We start from the raw sequence: 20,286 nt of genomic DNA on the forward strand, positions 1-20,286 counted from the left end.
TGGTTAAAACTCAAAAACTCATCAAATTCTCCTGTCTATGATGTGGAGAGATCCTGGAGGAAAGCCCTCTTTCCTTGTGTTATTTTGATAGCAAAGCTCAGCTGGTTGTCAGGCGTCAGACGGTTGAACTGTCAGAAGGGAGGCCGACTCCATGTCAGGGATCAGTTTGAACAGAGTGAGCAATTTATACTGTGCAATGAGCATGACGGTTCTTCACATGAAACACTGGACAAATTGACATGAGGCACCGAATGGATGCACAGCAGTTCTACATTTCTTTGACATGGGCAATGGATCTACTGTTGGCATGCCATTTCTCAAATTCACTTTTAACTGCCAAATCATATCTTTTCTTTTCTTTTTTCTTTTTTTTTTGACACAATTCATTCTTTTTTTTTTCAGACAAACAAACAAACAAACAAACGAACAAAATATTTACCTTTCAAAAATGAAATACAGTCAAAGATGTATTTTTCAAGGATGTTTGGATCTCAATTCAGGTTATATATCTGACTGATTACCCATGTCATAGTACTCTTTGGTTCTCATTTTCTTAGTGTCATTTAGCATTCGGGATGATATTCAGAGTTGAAATCACTGCAGAATCACTTTGTATGATATTAAAGGGAAAGTCCTTTATATTGCTTTGAATCTTTCAATTTCATTGGAGCTTTACTGGCAAACGTAATGAGACAATGACCAATTGTTGAGCTTTGTGAAATATTGTGCTTGACCATGCTGAGGATGAGTATGCCCCCCCCCCCCCACCCCCCAGAATGTTCTGGGTGATGTCCCGTCCTCGGAGGTTCTATCTCTCTCATCCCATAATGTCTAAAAAGAGATTTAAAGTCAGCACAATGAAATATAATAATATCTTGCTGAATAACAAATGCTGAATAACAATCAAAGTTTTTGAAGTGAACTTAAAAGGCTGTCTATACAGGAAAACAAATAAAACTTGAATTATTTTTGTTTTTGACTTCCTGAAGAGGCACTTTTAGTAGCAAGTTTGTAATGAAACTTGCACTTAATGGATTTGTCCGCTTAAAATGGTCTAATGGCGTTCTTGGTTGTCATCCAGATATATTCTGAGAGGCATAACAGAAGTAATTGAAACATTTAGTGTGAACTTTATTTTCTTTCAAGGGCAGAAGTCTTGTTAGCGATACCCTTGTATCATGCTGTGATGGCTTGTCTTTCATGTTATTTCACTGTTTCTCTCTGAATAGTTTTACCGACTGCGTTTGCCTTCTACCTGTGAGAGATTTAAGCTCAAAAGCATCTGTAGAAACATCTGCGAGGCACCTGTAAACACTAACCTGACCAGGTGCTGAAAATGGCCTCTGAGGATCATTTGTTTCTCATGTTAATCCTAAAGAGGCCAAGATGTGAGGCCATATAAAACCAAATCAATACGCATTGGGCACGTACAAATTCTTTCCTCGCCGCAAAGCTTTGGCCTTCTTAGTTTCTTAATTGGATTTGAAAGATGGTTCAAGATGCTAAGGAACAAATGTTTTGTGCAGTAACAAAACACTTAACTTTTATCAGAAATCTCCTCTTGTCAAGCAGTGTTTGAGGAGGGACTCGAATGTAAACCAGGCACATATTGTGATTAGCTCCAGTAAATAAAGAAGACCAGAGTTTCCTCACACAAGTGTAATTGCTCCCACATTTTTTAATGTAGGCAAGTGAAAATAAATTACACTTGATAAATTTACACCAAAAATAACTAAAGAGATGGGGACAATTGCATTTACTTCATTTGGATTTCAGTTGCTATTATGCCTTAAGATTGACAGATTGAACATATAAAGTCATATTGAGGGCTCTTTGGGGGGTATAATTTTTCCTTATTTTTCCAGCCTAAAAGACCTAAAAGGTCCAGAATTAGCATGTGTTAAGACCAATAATCAGTTGCGAAAACCAACAAATGACTTGGTCGACCCATTAATGGAACACAAATTTTAGATGATTTGTAAAGTGCTCTTTTTGTACCTGTAAATTGTGAAATCAAGATGAATAAATTCTATGTAATAAGAACTAATGAGAAACAAGTTTTAGAAAGTTTCATTTAATTTCTTAACAGATTAAGTGAATACATATTGATATGGTTTTAATGAATTTTTCGCTTGATGTTCGATCTGGTTCACCTAATTGCCTACGAACATGCCAAGTCAAGTTACTGTGTGTTGGTTGTTATGTAGGATAATAAGCTACCATGGACAGAACTCTCTAGCAATCATTAATGCTTCTTTTTGATGTTGCCATCAGTTATTCAGCATGAACGCGCTCTATTTATTAAAAGAAAAAAAAATCATATTGATCTATTTTCATAAACCTGAAACATGGTGATTCCATTCATAAGCTACTGGAGGAACATACTTAAAAAGCACTTGCCTTAAACTCCCTATATGAACCACGCTCAGTTCTACAGAGGTTTGCTTTCCGCTTTAAAATCTCATTTCAGAAGGGTTTATCAATTCTATATCACCTGATGATGTGAGTTTCATTAGAATACTTTAAAATAACGTCTTAAAACTACACAGTAGGTAGTGCAGCTTAAGCTTACGAATGGCAAATGTGTAATTTCTATATTAGCCTATTCATTCACACGGGGCATAAAATATTTATTTATACACTCCTCCAAATTCAGTTGGAACACGGTATGCAATTGGAGAGATGAATAGAACAGGTGGATATATAAAGAGGAGGGTCTGTAAAGAGCTCTGAATATATGCATGCGTTTTTTTCTGATTTCCCCAAAGTCCACTCAGTACAGATTGTCATAAAAAAAGCTTACATGTCTCACAGGCACACTGACATACTTACGCTGATTGTACGTGGATACATTTAAGAGGTTTTGACTACAAGGCATTGATGTAAATTTATGTATGTGTGCCAGTGGAGAAAATTCCAGAAGTAACACAAAATGTATGTGCCTTCAGGCTGAAGAAGCACAAGCTCTGAACTAGGACACAACTGGAAGATAGTACTGTACTGCAAGTGTTTCTTATAGGTGAAGTCATATATTTTAATTTAATAGACTCAAATTCAATTATTTTACCAAATAACAGAGAGACAGAAACAGGCAGACCTCCGTGTCAGGTATTCGTGATTGGTTCAACTTCAGAGGATGCAAAAGCATTCAGAGAGAGCCACGTTCAATTTCCATTTTATAGCCCCTTGTCCTAGAATTTAGCCAGAGGTGTCCCAAATGATAAGCTCTGCACCCCCCCACCCCTCCCCCTCTCCCTCATTTGTCCGCATTAAGATTGCATGGGAGCTGCCTCCTCGCTAATAAGTGGGCCAGTTTTTATATTTAGCCTTGTCCTCTTGCACCTTGAAAACGGAGTAACCTGGTCTCCTCACACTAATGTGACTGTTATTGTATTGTCTCTTTTAGCTTAACTTGTGTGTTGGAGGGTCTGGCATGGTTTCCTTATTGAGAGAACAAATTGCATCCTCCACAAAATCTCCAGCTGATCTTCGACAGCGCGGCTTAAGCCTGCCATCCTAATTATTAGTTGACCATTTTTCGTCCGCTCTCTATTATACATTTCTTTTGCAGGGGTGGTAAGCAGCAAAGTGAGGGTGGTTTGTTGCTGTACTTAAGTAGTACACTGGTAGATTTGAGCAGTTTTCTTCCGGATGAAATCTAATGATATATATATATATTTTTTTGCTCCACTACATCTCCACTGACAGCTGATGTCACTTGCTTCATTTTGCATGAACACTAAGACTTTTTTTATCATGTGGTAGCTTATTTAGTGTGTGTGGAAACACCAATACCACAGTCTAATTGAAGCATAGCTTGGTGCAGGACCTAAATGATGCGAATGTACACAAGGTTGCCAGATCAGGTGTATTTATGTGACTAGCTCATAGGCCTAGCTATAGTACTTGCCCTGGCATGTACTCATCATTGCCAGTTTGAGTGTGTTGGCTGGGAAATGTCAAAGAGGTGCCAGGAACGTCAAAATGGTATGGGGGACGGCAGCAGAAAGCGAGTTAGCAGCCAGTATGTTTACCTTTGTTGGTGCACGAGACGATTCATGCAAGATGAAGTGTGTGCTTTGTTTACAACACAACGGGAAAACAAGTGCCTTCAAGAACTCTGCGTCGGATCTCAAGAAGGTCACGTTCTTGGTCATTGTTTTCTTAACTGCAGTATGTTTTTTCATCTCGTACTTTTGAAAATCTTTGAACATTAAAAGCTTGATACCGTAAGACTTTGTCTCAAGTTATTTTTTTTAGTTGGTGACTTCTTTTATGTTCTTTATGAGCTGTTCTTTTATGGTCGTGTCTTTACTTATCTGTAGTGCAATATTTGAATACTTTTACCACCCCTGGTGTTTTGATTAATTAAAAGTCATTTATTATTTATTATCAACACATTTTTCTCTGCATAAATTTACAGGAGAAAAAAGACCTCACATTTAAAAATTGCCAACTGCTTTGATAATAGTTTTGTTTTGTTTTTTTTTTGTTTTTTTTTACTGTAACTTGACTTTAATGACTCGCAGTGGTCGGATGAGTATGGTCTTCAGGAGCTGGGCTGAAACATCTTTGTTATTCTACAGAGACATAAAATTAGATTGTAAAGACATACGACAGTTCCTTGGATCAAATAGCTTGCTAATCAAGTGTAGTCCGTAAACAATGTCTTGCCCTCCCCTCATGAAATTGGAAAGGCTATTCGCTTGCTAAACTCTGTTCAGATATTAATTGCTTCCTAAAGTGTAAAATCAATGTCAATTACACTACCCTTGGTATTGGCAGTGCTTAGTGGTTATCTAACCTTGTGATCTCCGTTTTGGAGATCCATTTTCAGCCAGGGAATGTTCACCCCCCCAGGATATGTATGGGCTTGCCCATGGCTTTGGTTTGTGGAATTAAAAGGTCCCTTCGTGAATGAAACGGCCTTAATGAAAATGATGTCCCCAAGCTATAGGCAGAGCAATTATTATAAATCCGCGCTCACACACACACACACACACACACACACACACACACACACACACACACACAGACACTAGAGTTGCTCTTAAACAGACTTGGAAGGGAGTTTGTTCCAGATGGTGGAGACAGTCTCTTAGCAGGAAGAATGATGAATACAAGAACATGTTAGAAAAGATATCCCAAACTGGTCAAGGGGAATAAAAGACACGTGAATTACCAACATGTGGCAAACACAATATTTGACGCATGCTTGCCAACAAACATAAGTTCGCCGTATTCTTCAGCATGTTTTTCCAATTCCATTATTTCTTCCTCAGGGTGCTGTGTCTGTCTCAGGGTTTACATAAGGCATATTGACAATTTTTTTTTTTTTACGTTTCTACTTGATGAGGTCAAGTGGTAGTTATGCTGTTTACGTTCTTCAGTCTTACCTCTCACATATTTTTCTCACAAGGACACCCAATAACACTTGAAGCTTCCATACTAAATGTCATGCTGCATTGACCGCCTTTCCTCATGTATTGTATTGTTGATACATTTACATCACTATTTATTTCCCAGGTTACCAGTTTGAGCGTCTCAGCTTCTCTGGTGTGAGCATAAATAAGTCAACTGAAGCAACACCTCCAAACATGTTGTTCTCCTCAGACTGAACTTGGGGGTGCAGAGAACAGGCTGCTGCGGTTTGGGTTAATATGTCTCATAAAACATGATTTATTAAACGCGATGTCACAGTGGATTTTACATTTATAGTGTAGTTAGCATATATTATTAGTGTCAGCTGTCAACTCTGAGCACTGAGCTCCACAAAACGAACGACAACGCTGATTCTTTCCATTAGGGACAGTGTTTGTAGCCATGGCTAATGAAAAGAGATGAGGGTCTCTGTTAATGAGAAATAACTCACCTTTGTTTCTCAGTTCCCACTGGCGCCAAGACTGATGGTCCAAGTGTACGTATATCATCTTAGATGGACAAAAATTTCCATTGTGTGCGTGTGTGCGCGCACACGTGTGTATATGTGTGTGTGTGTGTGTGTGTGTGTATGTACGTGTGTGTGTGTTTGTGCTTGCATACACGTGGCTGTCCTTGTCTGTAAGGTTTGTGGTCTTTGCTGTTTTGGCTCTTCCTTCATTTGGCCAGAGTCATCACTGTTCCATTTTCTTGGCTGGGTTTACCTGGCACAAGCTGGGTATAGTATCTTGGCACTGGAGAACTGTACCTCAGTGATAACAATGACACTATGCCAGTGAAAGGAGAGAGGCTGTCGTCTGGAGGGGTGGGGGTGGGGGGTGGGGGGGTGGGGGGGCACTCTATCAACAAATGTCCAAAATGCAGCGAGGAGAAAAAATTCAGGTTATTGAAGGGATGTAGTAGCAAGGTATGTAGTAGCACCTGCAAGGATAACAACATTTCCTTTTCTTTTCGGATTTTCTCGGCCCTCTCTTTCTTTCATAAAAGTATTTTAGGATGTCCAGTGAATCATGCCAAAAACATTTCATCTTCATCATTACTGAACGCACAAAGTCACCTTCATTTTGTTAGACTGTTCACTTCTGCCTGTTGAACAATGTAGGTAATTCCAGTCTGAGGCTAATTGAAAAGGAAAGAAATGAGAGAAAAAAAATATTATAACAATTTGCTTTTTTCCTTAACAGGTGTGCATCTGTGTTAGGAAGGAGTAGCCAGGGAATCTCTCGGATACAAGCTTATCCCTGTAATGTTATCTAGTCCGAATGTTTGTGAAGGATAATGTGATCACAAAAAAAAAATAAAAAGGCTCTAAGCTGGAAAGAAATGGAGGGAGGGAAAGTAAGGGGGGGAGGGGGGGGGGGGGGGGTGGAGAAGAGGGAGAGAGTGAAAGGTGCGATAAATTGCAGAAACAGAGCCAGTTGAGCATAAAATTAGATTTTATAAATGTGTTGTTACCTGACAGTTATTTGACAGAGGAGATATCACAGCATTCTAGCAATATATGAGTATTACTAATCATATCAAGCAAATAAGAATGTTACAGCATTGATGGTGTCAGATGCATATTCACAATTGGCAAGACAAGAACAGAGAAGCATAACTTAATTAAAGCCCACTTTCTCATTATGGACTTAAACATAATACTTATAGCCTGATGTAATTTATATGGTAATATGTAAGACTGTGACACATGCGAAATTGTGCGCCATTATGGCCTGTTCGTTTGCATCGTCTCCAGGTAAGGAGGGCGCATGACACGAGACGAGCTTGATTAATCAACATGAAGGAACATGACATCATTGAAAAATTCTTAGTCATGGCTGTTTTTGCAGAGAGTGAATTTTGCGCACATTACGGATCATCTGTTGACTGACACGGACTACTTAAATGCAGCGGCGTAATATGGGTTTAATTGTATGAAATTACACATCCAATTGAAAGGGCACAATATGCAAATCGTTTAATACACTAAGCAGATGTATCCAATTATATGTAGCCATTTTCCTCAGATACATTCTGTTAGTGTTTTGGGTGAAATTGCATTTGTATGAAAGTAGAACTTGTATTAATTGGGCAGCTAGTTACATGTGAACACAGTAACGAATTCTCTCAATGAGGCTGACTATTTTAAAATTCATGGTTGTTAAGAAAATTTTTGAGGAGCAGCCTTTTTTTTTTTAGTTTTGTATTTTGATGGACGTTGATAAATGTTGCGCCTAAAATGAAAAACAAAAACAAAAACAAAAACAAAAAAACCTGAAGTTTGTGAAACATTAGTCTCTTTATCATTGAATATGTTTACGCGGAACAGAATGAAAGATGTAGCTGTGTTTTTGGTAGGTTATGTTTATGTTTTTTTCCCACAACATTGGTAGTTTTCTGTAATTGTTCTGCTTGGGCATTGTTTGTTCTTTTCTCCTATACCATTGTCTGACAAAGTGCTTGTGAGGGGTCCAAAGAGCAGGCCAGCCATTCACAGACAGACTGGGAATCCTACCAGAGAAGCAAAGCCACACAAAGAGCTCCTCTCAAACATTCAGTCCTGCTAGCACACATTCATCCAGAAACAGAATGATATTGTGTTATTGTGTTTCTGCTGGCAGAGACCTACCTGGCAGTATGAATGTGAACAAGCGCTCTGTGAGGTACATTTCATTCCAAGGTGACGACAATGCGACTGGGCCCCCACGGTGGAATTCCAGGGTTGAGATTCACGCGGCCTTCCTGTGCTCCCTTAGACGTAGATTGTGTTTCTCAGAGATATTATGGGAAATCAATACTTCACTATTTCTTAATTTCATTCAGTCGTTTAAAAGCAAAAAAAAAAAAAAAGTTAAATAGGTTTTATTTTTTGGTCATTTTTGCTTTCTTGGGAGGTAAATCCAACCTGAGATGCCAAATTACGTTACTGAGTGTGACTCACAATTTGTGGAAAAAATGTATCAGATTCATTGAGTCTAAGCTCTACTGAATCTACATGATTGCATTTCACCCACACAGTTTTGACATATTAAACAAACAAATAAAATGCTACTCGTTAAAGAATGTTTTCATAAGTAGCTGTTTACCTATTGGAAAACAAAAGAAAAAGAAAGAAAAAGAAAAGAAACTGAAATTTTCCTCACCTCAGATTTCTCTCTATGATATTGTGTTGATACAGGTATATGCTAACTCAGTTTTGTTCACCATATGCTATGCTGAGCTTTTTAAAACCAACAGTTTCACTAAGGGTTACTATATAAGAAGCCGAAGTGATAATTAGCACTTGTTTTCTGCAGCAGGGTACGGCCCAAGAGATTAATTAAGTCCTTTTGTAATGTAGGCTAAGAATAGGGAGCAAGTTAATCTGAAACAAAATTGACTGATGTTCAGGAAAAAAGGAGAACAATAGCAACAACAACAAAAACAACAACAACAACAACAACAACAACAACACAAAAGTTACTGCTCAATTTACATGTCGCCTTTGACACATAACATTTATATCCCGAGACAGAAACTCTTACATCAGTGTAATTAGCATCTAGTACTAGTCTGCTATATCTACTTATTAGTGTGGATAGACTGGTATAAAAATGGAGTGCTTTGCTCCTTTGTTTAGCAGACTTAGATATTGTGACACGTTAAGCTTTGGCATTACGCTTGTGGCAGGAGTCGGGGAAAGGAATGCAAATTATCCTTGTTTTTTTCTTTTTTCTTTTTCTTTTTCTTTTTTTCCCAAGGAGCAGGTCCCCTGTTTATTAAATTTGTTAAAGTGCTTTCTAGCAATGCACATTTTATCCTCTTAACAGTCAAATTAGTATATACTCCAGCAATTACTTAATGTACTCTAATGAGATTTCCCCACAAAGTGGCAGGTTTCATTTATTTTAATGCGCCCACTCCTTGCAAGGAGTTTATGTATCAAGTCCCGTCAGAAAGCAAGCAGCGAACCGGGGTCATAAATAGTGAAATGCGCTGCATGCCCAGGCTGCTGCTCCGTGCTGTATAACGCAGGGCTATGATTCTGCTCCTCTCTTGGGAGGAGTCCTGAGGGAGGAGTGCAGACCAAAGCTGTGAGAGGTGTTCTTGACCTTCTCCTCCCCCTGTCAAAAAAAAAGAAAAAAAAAGCTGAAATATAAAGTGTGATGTATCTTCTCTGGTTATCCTTTGCCTACGCCCGTTTTTTTTTTTTTTTTTTTTAAAGCTACACTTTTTCATTCGAGGTGCTTATCCTGTTTCCAGATCCGTGGACAAATATAAAACTTGATATGTTTTCACAACTGTGGACCTTTAAAATACCACATTTGAGGTTGCGCTTACTGCTTATGTCTTGGTACTTGGGAGGCCCAAACCAGTGGGGAATAAATCAGTGGCATTCTTCTTTATGAAAACTTTAATTAGCACACCGAATGCAACAGTAACATGATAGGTTAGCATTTTTTTTTTTTTATTTCGCTCCGTGGTCTTTTCATTGGTTTTCCTCCTGTAACCCAGAACGCTTGGGGTTCCCATCGAGTTGCGTGGTCGGTAAGCCGTTTTTTTGGAGAAGTTGCAGCAGGTCTAACAATATTAAGGCCTCGGGGGTTGGAGATCACTTCGGGTGTTATCGTCTCTGTGTTTCAATATAATTTCACACAGAGGTTGGAGTCAATAATCTTTTCTTTTTCTGCAGAGGTCCTTACTTACTTTTGGCCCCATTTCATGCACTCCTGATTTTCTGTGGATGAAGTGGTAAAAAAAAAAGAAAGAAAAAAGTTCAATATTTGCTGTTTATAACTGAAAATCTCATCTATTTGCTATATCCAAAAGTTTCATTTTCATATTTTCAGAGTATGAAAGGAGACAGATCGGCTGAAAAGGAGGATGGATATCTTTGATGTGACCATTTTCTTACTCTCTCTCTCTCTCTCTCTCTCTCTCTCTCTCTCTTTTTTCTCCTCTCCACTCATCTCCATTGTGATCCTAGACTTAAAAGTCTGAGCTGTGATTCACTCTTATGATGGGGAATGGAGTGAAGTTCCCTCTGTATTTGCTGAGCATATCTAGTGCTCTGTCTGAAGTATGCAGTGCAGTCCATCATCCACGCTGTAATTTCATATCTCCACCTGAGGTTTAGATGTTACTCTGAGGTGAGTTTCACATTGTTTGCATTTCTGCTGATCACACGATCTCTTTTTGCCTCTTTTTTTTTGCAGGTGGGATTTTTGAACAAACAGATGGACCGGTCCCACTCGTCAGTTCGGAGGAGTTGGCTTTTAAATTTGCCGTTAACAATATCAACAGAAACAGGACATTATTGCCAAATACAACTTTAACATATGACATACAAAGGATAAATATCTATGACAGCTTTGAAGCATCAAGAAAAGGTGAGAAATATCAGTGATTTACCTCAGGATTGGAATTACATATTGGTTTTGCCAGGTCTGACCTATGGGCACCTCGGGCACCTTCTTCAATTTTCTTTTTCTTCGTTAAGGACCTGATGATTCTAATATTCTTATTCATCTGTATTTTTTTTAAGTAAATATGCTGTGGGAATAGCTAGAATGACTTATGGAATCATATATTGGTTCAGTATCCATATACTGAAATATAGAATCTGAAATATAGCGTACTCATGTATTCCCTAACGGCTAACGTTGTGTCTGTTTTTGCCAGCATGTGACCAACTGTCTTTAGGTGTCGTCGCCATATTTGGGCCGTCACACAGCTCATCCTCGAACGCCGTGCAGTCTATCTGCAATGCTCTGGAGGTGCCTCACATCCAGGTTCGGTGGAAACACCACCCAATGGACAACAGGGACACATTTTATGCCAACCTGTACCCGGATTACTCCTCCCTCAGCTATGCCATCCTGGATCTCGTGCAGTTCCTCAAATGGAAGACAGCTACCGTCGTGTACGATGACAGCACAGGTGAGGGCCAAAGTCTGGCTAGATGGACACTCAAGACTAGTGACGACTGAAACAACGCTCTGTGCCATTCACATAAAGAGCACCCCATTATAATTACCTTTCATTAAGTGTTGCATTAGATTCATGCTTGCCCAGTACTGTGCATTTTGAGTTCTGGACACTGCCATTTTCATAAAGTACTATCTCAGCTTTTAGTATTGCTCTCATGCTGCACGCAAGCCATATTTACTGCTTAACATTTCTGTTTTTGTTTTGACAATATTAATGATGTAATTGGGTTAAAATATTACATAATGTGATTCTATAAGTAATATTTTTCTGCTTTATGTCAATATCCTCCCCATGTATCCAGTAGTATGTGAGCATGTACTTCAAAATATTATACCGTTATATGTATTATATGATGTTGAAAACCAAATCTAATTATGTTTCTCCAACAGGTCTGATAAGATTACAGGAGCTGATCATGGCTCCATCGAGGTACAACATCAGGCTAAAGATCCGTCAGTTGCCTCTCGATACTACAGATGCCAGGCCTCTGCTGAAAGAGATGAAACGCAGCCGAGAGTTTCGCATCATCTTCGACTGTAGCCACATCATGGCAGCTCAGATCCTCAAACAGGTCAGCTCTCACACCGAAACTTGGAAATGGAAAAAAAAAAAAAGAAGGAAAAAAAAAAAAGAAAACTAATACCCACATTTTCATACAAACTTGATCTCATGAAATAAATTACCTTAAAGCAATTTGGAACTAACCACAAAAGGCGTAAGAAGGTTTACATGTATCGAGAGCATGCGTTACAAAGAAAAAGAGACACTGGTTGGTTGGATTTAAGAAATCTGTGATATTTTGTTGAAAGAGCTTGAGGCGGAATAGAGATTTGGCAGCTTCTCGTTGAATCAGACTTTGAACAGCGCTTTATTTTGGAGCCGTTAGCAGCCGAAATATAGCATGGATGTGGTTTCCAGGGTTAAGAGTGGAATGTGGAACATTTTTATCTTGTAGCTATTTAATTCAGTAATTTAGTTAAGAGGCTTAATAGTCCAACAGCCATCCGTGATCCTCTGTTCTATACCCATGAAGTTTTATGAGGTATCTTGACCTGTGTTGAACTACACTTGTAAACCCCGGAGATTTTCGTTTTTTTTTATTATTATTATTATTTATTTTTTTTTTTTTTTTAGGTTCATAATAAAGTCCAATTTACCTCAGACTTGGATATACAGTCAAGAGATTTAACTTTCTGTAGCTTAAGTCTTCTGAATCCTCCTCAGCTTATTCCTGCAGTCACCTGCCCTTACCCCGTCTGCCACTTGCCTGTGTTAGTCAGCATCACCAAAGCCTCCACCAGTGCACACATTCCCCTTTAGGGGAGAGGGAAATGGGAAATGTGGCAGGGCCAAGTGTCTGTTGGAGTTGTCTGCGAACCACCTCCCAGATGTCTTTAAAAAGCATTGCCACGCCTGTGGGAAAGAGGGATAGAGCGAGGGAGAGCAGGATAGAAGGATAAAAATGAGAGGCGAATATCGATGTTGATGCTCTGAAATTCTTGTCCCTCTGACGCGAAGGAGACCCGTCACGCCACGACGATGTGATTCCGATTTTAAAATGATTACATTTCGTGTTGTTGTTTTTTTTAAAAAGGCAAGTTTAGATGGAGACTATTTGTTGTGTTTTGTCAGTTCTTGTAGTTGTAGAAAATGGAAACATGGGCTCAAAAAAAGAAGTGACAATGATTTGCATAACCTTGGGTTTTCTTCACAACAGATGGTATAATTAAAGAGGAGATACTGCCACCATGGGAAAAAGAAAGACATTTAGATGGAGATTGAGTGAAGGGAGCAGAGAGGAGTGGGTGGGGATATGACTAAAATGATCGTTCTCTTTGATTAAGGACCCTTATTGTGCTTGGCAGGGGGTGGGAAGGAGTTGTCATATGCCATCCAACTCTGATCCACAGAAGTGGTTGATAGAGACAAGTTTTTTTTTTTTTTCGCTCATGTTAAAATGTCATTTCTTCTTCTTCTAAAAATAAATAATAATAATGATGATAAAAAAAATAATAAAAAAAAAAAGATTCCTGTACGTGTTGTACCTCTGACAAACTTGGAAAGGAAAAAGAAAAATCTACAGCATGTTAGTCAATACAGTCAATGAAGAGCGGTTGATTTTTCCCGTCCCTCCACTCTGATCTAGTTTCTTTCGCTTTGCATAGTTTGTGTTGGCTGGCATGTTGATTACTTGGCATGTAAATGACTTAACTTGACATAGTGACCTTTCTCATTCTCTTGTCTCTCTTTTTCACCGTCCTTCCCCGACTCCTCCTCCCTCCCTCTTTCTGTTCTTCCAGGCCCAGATGATGGGAATGATGACAGAGTACTACCACTACATATTCACCACTCTGGTAATGTACCACATTTGCTAAAGCAAATTGAGTCTCATTTGTCCTCATCTCTGCTCTCGTTTTCTTTTTTGATGAATGGCTTTTAATTGCCAGTGGGGCTTGAATCTGGTCCATAATATCAATTCCGTTTGACAAAACACAGAGTAATGGAGTCTTCAATAGCCTCGTGTAAACACTCCCCCTCGGTGAAGCCAACAAAAGTCTTTGAAAAGAGTGTTGTGAAGGCAACAGATTGATACTCAATTGATGTGTCACAGCTGCTTTTGATAGGGGTAAAAAAATGCTTCAACTAATAACCCACTATTTGCTCAGACTTTGAATTATGACCTTCCCAACTATCCACAGAAATACTCTTGACTCTAAATTCCAAGACTTTCTGGTGTTTTTGATATGTCAAACAGGTAGACAGCCATATTGAAGTGAAATAAACTTTAATTTGCTCATGGGTTAATGTTATCCAGCGCAACCCATATGCCAAGTAACTGTCTTGTTTTTGCATTTGGCCAATGGCACAGCACTACAACCCCACACTATACTCCACAAATAAACATCTCGTATAGTGCTTCACTGTAGTAATCCCCCCTGTGTGAAACAATGCATTGATTGCTCCAAACATCTCCCCTGTTGCACATAACTTTTGAAGCAACATCACCCCACAAAATGGGTTTACTGAAAGGGGATGTAGCAGCCAGAGTAGCAACAGAACCTCAGTGTGAGTCAGTCCCAGCAGAGCGCACAGCAAGACAGAGCAAATTAATCTTCTTGCTAAAGCAACAAAAAAGAACATTAGAACATTAGGAGTTCCTTTCCTACTGCTTAAGAGTGTGTACTCTAACTGGACTTCTCCCGGGTCTGCCTGCCACCTCCGTGGTGTGTAGTAACAAAGTGGAAATACTTCATTGCTGTGCTTAAGTGTGTTTTCAGAATGTTTCTGCTTGTGTATTAATGTTTCTGTCCATTTTCACATTCACTTCGCTACATTTTCAAAAGCAAATGGTTACTTTTACCCCTATATATTTCCACAGACATGATTGTTATGTACTGGAATATTAGATAAGCAGAAAATGACAAAATGCAAATATGCACAGTGCTTCGCTCAGAAATGATTTCAGCTGTATTTCATCCTCCCATAGACTGGACAAGCATCTTTGAGGTTACCATGGTTATGACCAGCTGAGGCTGCATGGGTGATATGACAATGTCTCAGCCTTATTATTTTAGATAACTATATTAGCTGGCATATTTGGCAAAGTTGCAGTTATTTCTCCTGTACTTCAGTGGCTGAGTGACCCTTAGGCATTCATAAAAAGTCACCAAAGTGTTACAAAAAAAATCAACCACCAGCGTCTGTCCTCTGACCGGCACAAAGATAATATATTAATAATATCAGATACTTCTACTACAGATACTGGGTCATGTTAAGTTTTACTTCAGTTATTTTCCAAAGAGGTATCTGTACTTTTACTCAAGTATGCCTGTTGGGTACTTTATACAACACTGTACCATCCCACATTTGAGACAAGAAAATTCTTGGAGTGTCAATTCTTACCGTTAGCAAATAGGATTCAGTAACTGTTTACAGCACAGTAAGGTTTAGAATTTGGCTACTTCATCTCTCAAGTGCAGCAGATTGATAATAACATTGTTCTGCTATGTAGCAGTTTGTGTTTACAGCAGAAAATCACTCACAGGGTACAGTGTGGAGAAAGTGTATCACAGTGCATTGTCAGCTGGCATGTGGCTCAGTTCAAACACATTCTGTCTGGGTATTTTTTTAACAGAAAAGCGGACGAAAAAACCCATGGATTTACCGTAGTGTGAATTATAAAGATTTCAAGGAATGCAAAATTTAAGAGACCGAAAAAAGAACAGGAAGAAAATCAATACATTTTTGGTTCTCTTCATGTACCGTTTTGCTGAAGCTAAGGAATTTTCAGACAACTATAAATACCAACACGTGTAATTCATGTGATACATTTTTCTAAAGAATACCCATCCTCTGAGATAGATATCATTTCAAGTAAAATCATATTTAGAATTGCGACGGCGTGTTTTGGGAAGATACCTGTGGTTCACTGAGCTGTGTTTATTTAGTAAAGATACCCAAACCATGTCATTGTGTCATCTTACTTTTTTCTTTTTTTCTTTTCATTAGATATTTCAAAGAGTGCCCTCTTCAAGATTTGCTATATTTTTTATGCTCAGTGTGTACTGATACTTAAAAATAAAATAAAATAAACCTGGTTTAATATCACTACTTTATCATCTGGCAGATAGGGTGATACCTATTCGGAACATGAGGAGTTAAGAGCAGCATGTTGGGTCTTACTAGCTTCCCTTCCCTCAGTAGAGAGTCTGTCATGACTGTAGCTTTCCTGATCCTGCAGGGTTGTTCTCAGTTTCCACTGGCTTCATCGCTTTTCCTCTAACTTGGTCCTCAAACCTATTTTAAAGGAATTTTATTCCCTGTTATGATGTTTGGCCTTTATTGTTTTGCGCTAAATGAAACTCCAGCTACAACGTGGAATTTTTTTGAAAAATATACTGTGCAAATAAATTTTAGCTTGTTGACTAAATCCCTAATTTTTTTTTTTTTTTAAAGATACTTTGGTTTGCAGCAAGAGACTGCCGTTTGTTTGTTTGTTTGTTTGTCAGTCTCTTTTTTCAAAAAAAGCAGATTCTGTTTCAAAAATGCGGCTCTGAAATAACTTCAGCTACGCATGTACTGTAATGGAGGATCAGCAAGTTTTAAGTAGCAAAAAATAAAAAAAAAAATCCATAAAAACAGATTGATTTTTTTTTTTTTTTAATCTTATATTAAGTTCATATTGAAGTGTTAATCTGCAATCTTGGGGGTGGGGAAAGTTTAATTTCTCGTATCTGGGGGCAAACTGTCTTTCAGCATGTGTCTGCACGCTCCTGTTACCCCAGTGCCTGCCCCACGGGGTGTTAATGAAATAGCCTATTATGTTCTACCAAATGTCTTCGCCCCCCCCGGCACTTTCCAACACCATTTGTGTTGATGTGAGGCTTTGTACAAGAGGCAGAATACTTGCTCTGGAAATAACGACACAGACAAAAGTGGGTGTTTGCTTTCTTTGTACGATGGAATTGTGTTACATTATTAATTACCCTCAGCAGATTAAGGGCTTTCTGCTTTAATATGTGAACATCGACTTGCTCATTTATCTAGGCTCTGTGCTATTCAGAGCACTCTCTACTGGGTTACAGTCTGTCTTGCTTTTTTGCTTTGACCCTATTGCAAGTTTGAATTGGATTTGAAATAATTTACCCAAGATCTTAACGCCGTTTTACACACCAGTAATTTATTCTCTTTTTTTTTTTTTTGTTTTTGGCTTTGGAGTTTACTGTTGCCTGTACCGCGTAAAGTGCTGAGTCTTTACTCAAAGTTCCACACAATGACAAACCGAAGGGAGTTTAAATTGAAGGAAGTATGACTAAGCGCAGTGAACTATGTATTGCCAAATAATGAACTGTTTCAATCAGATACTGAGGAGGTGACGCTTTGATTTTGGTTTCCTGCACCGAGCTCATCCTGCTCATCCCAGAACACCTTGAAGCTCTGCATTATCCTCTCTCTCCTTTATTTTACCTCATGCTGTCTTCCATTTGCTTTGCTGTATCCCTCTCCTTTTTATTAGAGGACAAAGAGACAAGCAGCCTTTCTCACTACAACAATGAGACTCAATCCAAACCAGCTAACCAGCTAAATGAGATCCTCTCTCTCTCTCTCTCTCTCTTTCTCTCTCTCCCTCTCTCTCTCTCTCTCTCTCTCTCTCTCTGTCTTTCTGTAGGATCTCATGGCCATTAATTTGGAGCCATACCGTTTCTGTGGTGTTAATATGACCGGTTTTCGGATCCTCAATGTGGACAACCCTCAAGTGGCCTCCATTGTAGAAAGGTGGTCTATGGAGAAGCAGATTCCTCCTAAGCCCGATTCGGGGCTCCTGGAAGGAATCATGACGGTATGCTGCATTTTCACTCTGTGCTTTCTCACCTTAAAGTTTCTTTCTCAAACTAAAAGATAAAATAATTAGATATCACAAATTTCCATGTTTTTTTACGGAACAATGGCAAACACAGTGGCTTATGGTTTCAAATCTCCCTGGTTCTGCTCCCATCTAATGATTTTGTCTGCTTATAGTTGATACTGAGAGTTACATTAGTCTAGATTAGGTTCTTTAATAATGATGATTATCATAGTAATGGAAGACGAAATGGTAGACAGGCACAGCTGGGTCACACTCTCTAAAGATTTCTGATCTCATTTTCGTCATTTATTGAGAGGGGCTTATTACTCGGCAATGAAAATCCTGTAGCACAACAGTTCAAATCCAATAATCACAAATCCTGTCTTTGATATAGCGGTTTAAGTGAATAGGTGCACAGCTAATAGAGGATAAAGGACTCTAAATGCACTTAGAATCTAATATGAATGTTTTATAACTCGTTGTACGACTCTTTTTTGTTTGTTTATCTATTAATATGTTTGACTGGGGTTCAAACACTCCCACACAGCTCCCTCACAGGTCTAATTATGAGTGTGTAGGAGAATAAGGTTTTTTTTAATTTTATTTTTTATTTATTATTTATTAATTTTTATGAGGAGAGCACTTTTTCACAGATAGTACCTGCATTTAATTGCTCCTGAATAACTGTAAGCAGGAATCTGTATGCCATAAATAACAAGGAAGGCTGCCTTTAATTTCTTTTTACTCAACTGGAAAGCTCCATATCCATATTTACAAAGGACTTTGATGCACAGGAGGGAGCAACATAAATTATTTAGCAACTTCTTCAAGCATGTTTTTTTTTTTTCTAGGAAAAAAAATAGAAAAGAAAAAGAAAAGGGGGGAAAAAAAAAATCAGTTAGCTTTGCTTTTGTCAAGCTGTTGATCACAGCTGCATCTAGGTGTCAGTGCACTCCTGAGCCACTCTCTCTCTCTCTCTCTCTCTCTCTCTCTCTCTCTCTCTCTCTCTCTTCTCCACCTCTCTCTCTGTAGCGCGTTTCGCATAATCAAGTTGAAAACAGGCGTTGGGATTGTCTATCAGACATGGATCTGCGTCCGGCGCTCTTGCTCCCCAGTCAGATCCTGTCAGTTGAAATAATGTCCTGCTTTATTCCAGACAGATGCTGCTCTTACGTATGACGCGGTCCACATCGTGTCTGTCTCCTACCAGCACGCGCCGCAAATGACAGTTAACTCACTGCAGTGCCACCGCCACAAGCCCTGGAGGTTCGGCGGGCGCTTCATGAGTTTCATTAAGGAGGTAATGACTACAGCGCAGGGCAATGTTCATACAGCCAGCCCTCTCCGCTGGGGATTACCATAGAGATTCACAGAGCATTAAAGAACTAAGATTTATCATGTATTGGCTGATATCAACAACTGTGGGCTAATTGTAAATTAGTAAGTGAATGCATTGGGTGTTAGATTTTTTATGTCAGCTTGTGACTTAGTATACTGTGTAAATAATGGCCAATGGGTTATTTTATCTATATTTTGCACTTGCTCAGTAACAGGGCTATTTTATGGATCTACTTTTTTTTTCGCATGTGAATCAACAAAATCAGATTGGCACAATTAACGTTGATTTCAGTAAGCCCCCTTTGTTTACAACCTAGCCACTAATGCCAAACTCGCTATGAGTCAGTGTGTGTCCCACTTTTTTGGATGAATTCATTGTGTGCATTCTGGTCACAACTGTGAATGGCATAATCAGCTCTTATTTCATTTCACAAGAGACTCTGTGATTGTGGCTCATCATAACCAGATTAGGGTTGTAGAACACAGCTCGACTGGAGCCATGCGTATAGAGGAAGAGGGAAGAGGGTTGCCGAGTCAACTTGGAAGGCGACTGGGAGAAGGCGCAAACATTCCTGTGAAAGCTCTCAAAACCATAGGGAGAGCTGGATGTATGAGGGAGAGAGGCCTGTATCAGTACATCAGTTGGATAGGGACGAGGGAAAGGGGGTGGGGTGAGCTGGGGAGGGCTGGGGGGGGGGGGGGGGGGGGTGCTGTAGCAGGGGACTGTAACTGTATTTTTCCCTCCATCTCCTCTGAGGAATGAAGCTAGTGAGATGGTTGTTAATTAAGACTGAGGTCTGGGGGGAAAATGTGTCTGAGGCGTTGGGATGTAAAACGTAATTAAAAAGGAAACGCAGGCCGTGTGTGCGTGTGTGTGCGTGTATGTGTGTCTGTGTGCGTGTGTGCGCGCGCGTGTGTGTATGTGTGTGTGTGTGTGTGTGTGTCTGCGCGCATTTTCAGAAATGTTTGTGACAGCATCGTCCTGTTTCTCCCTGCAGTCTCACTGGGACGGCCTCACAGGACGACTGTCCTTTAACAGAACCACGGGTCTGCGGACTGACTTTGACCTGGACATCGTGAGCCTGAAGGAAGATGGCCTGGAGAAGGTTAGAACATGCAGCACTCATTAACTCCTACACTGCCATGGCTTAGAGAAACAGCCCAGAATGAAGGCTGTACAGCCATACCCAGAATGATAACACAGAACTCAA

General features: G+C 39.4%; 1 protein-coding gene across 1 annotated transcript in view; it reads left to right on the forward strand.

The window, feature by feature from the left end:
* grik3 (glutamate ionotropic receptor kainate type subunit 3) overlaps positions 1–20,286 on the forward strand; it is a 72,615-nt gene that overhangs the window by 26,901 nt on the left and 25,428 nt on the right. The window contains exons 2-8 of the mRNA XM_030781207.1: positions 10,617–10,790; positions 11,083–11,340; positions 11,781–11,962; positions 13,692–13,745; positions 17,561–17,731; positions 18,894–19,037; positions 20,074–20,181. Of these exons, the coding sequence (XP_030637067.1) occupies positions 10,617–10,790; positions 11,083–11,340; positions 11,781–11,962; positions 13,692–13,745; positions 17,561–17,731; positions 18,894–19,037; positions 20,074–20,181 (1,091 nt within the window). The remainder of the gene's footprint in view (positions 1–10,616; positions 10,791–11,082; positions 11,341–11,780; positions 11,963–13,691; positions 13,746–17,560; positions 17,732–18,893; positions 19,038–20,073; positions 20,182–20,286) is intronic.

Source organism: Chanos chanos, chromosome 8 (assembly GCF_902362185.1).
Source record: "Chanos chanos chromosome 8, fChaCha1.1, whole genome shotgun sequence".
NCBI lineage: Eukaryota > Metazoa > Chordata > Actinopteri > Gonorynchiformes > Chanidae > Chanos > Chanos chanos.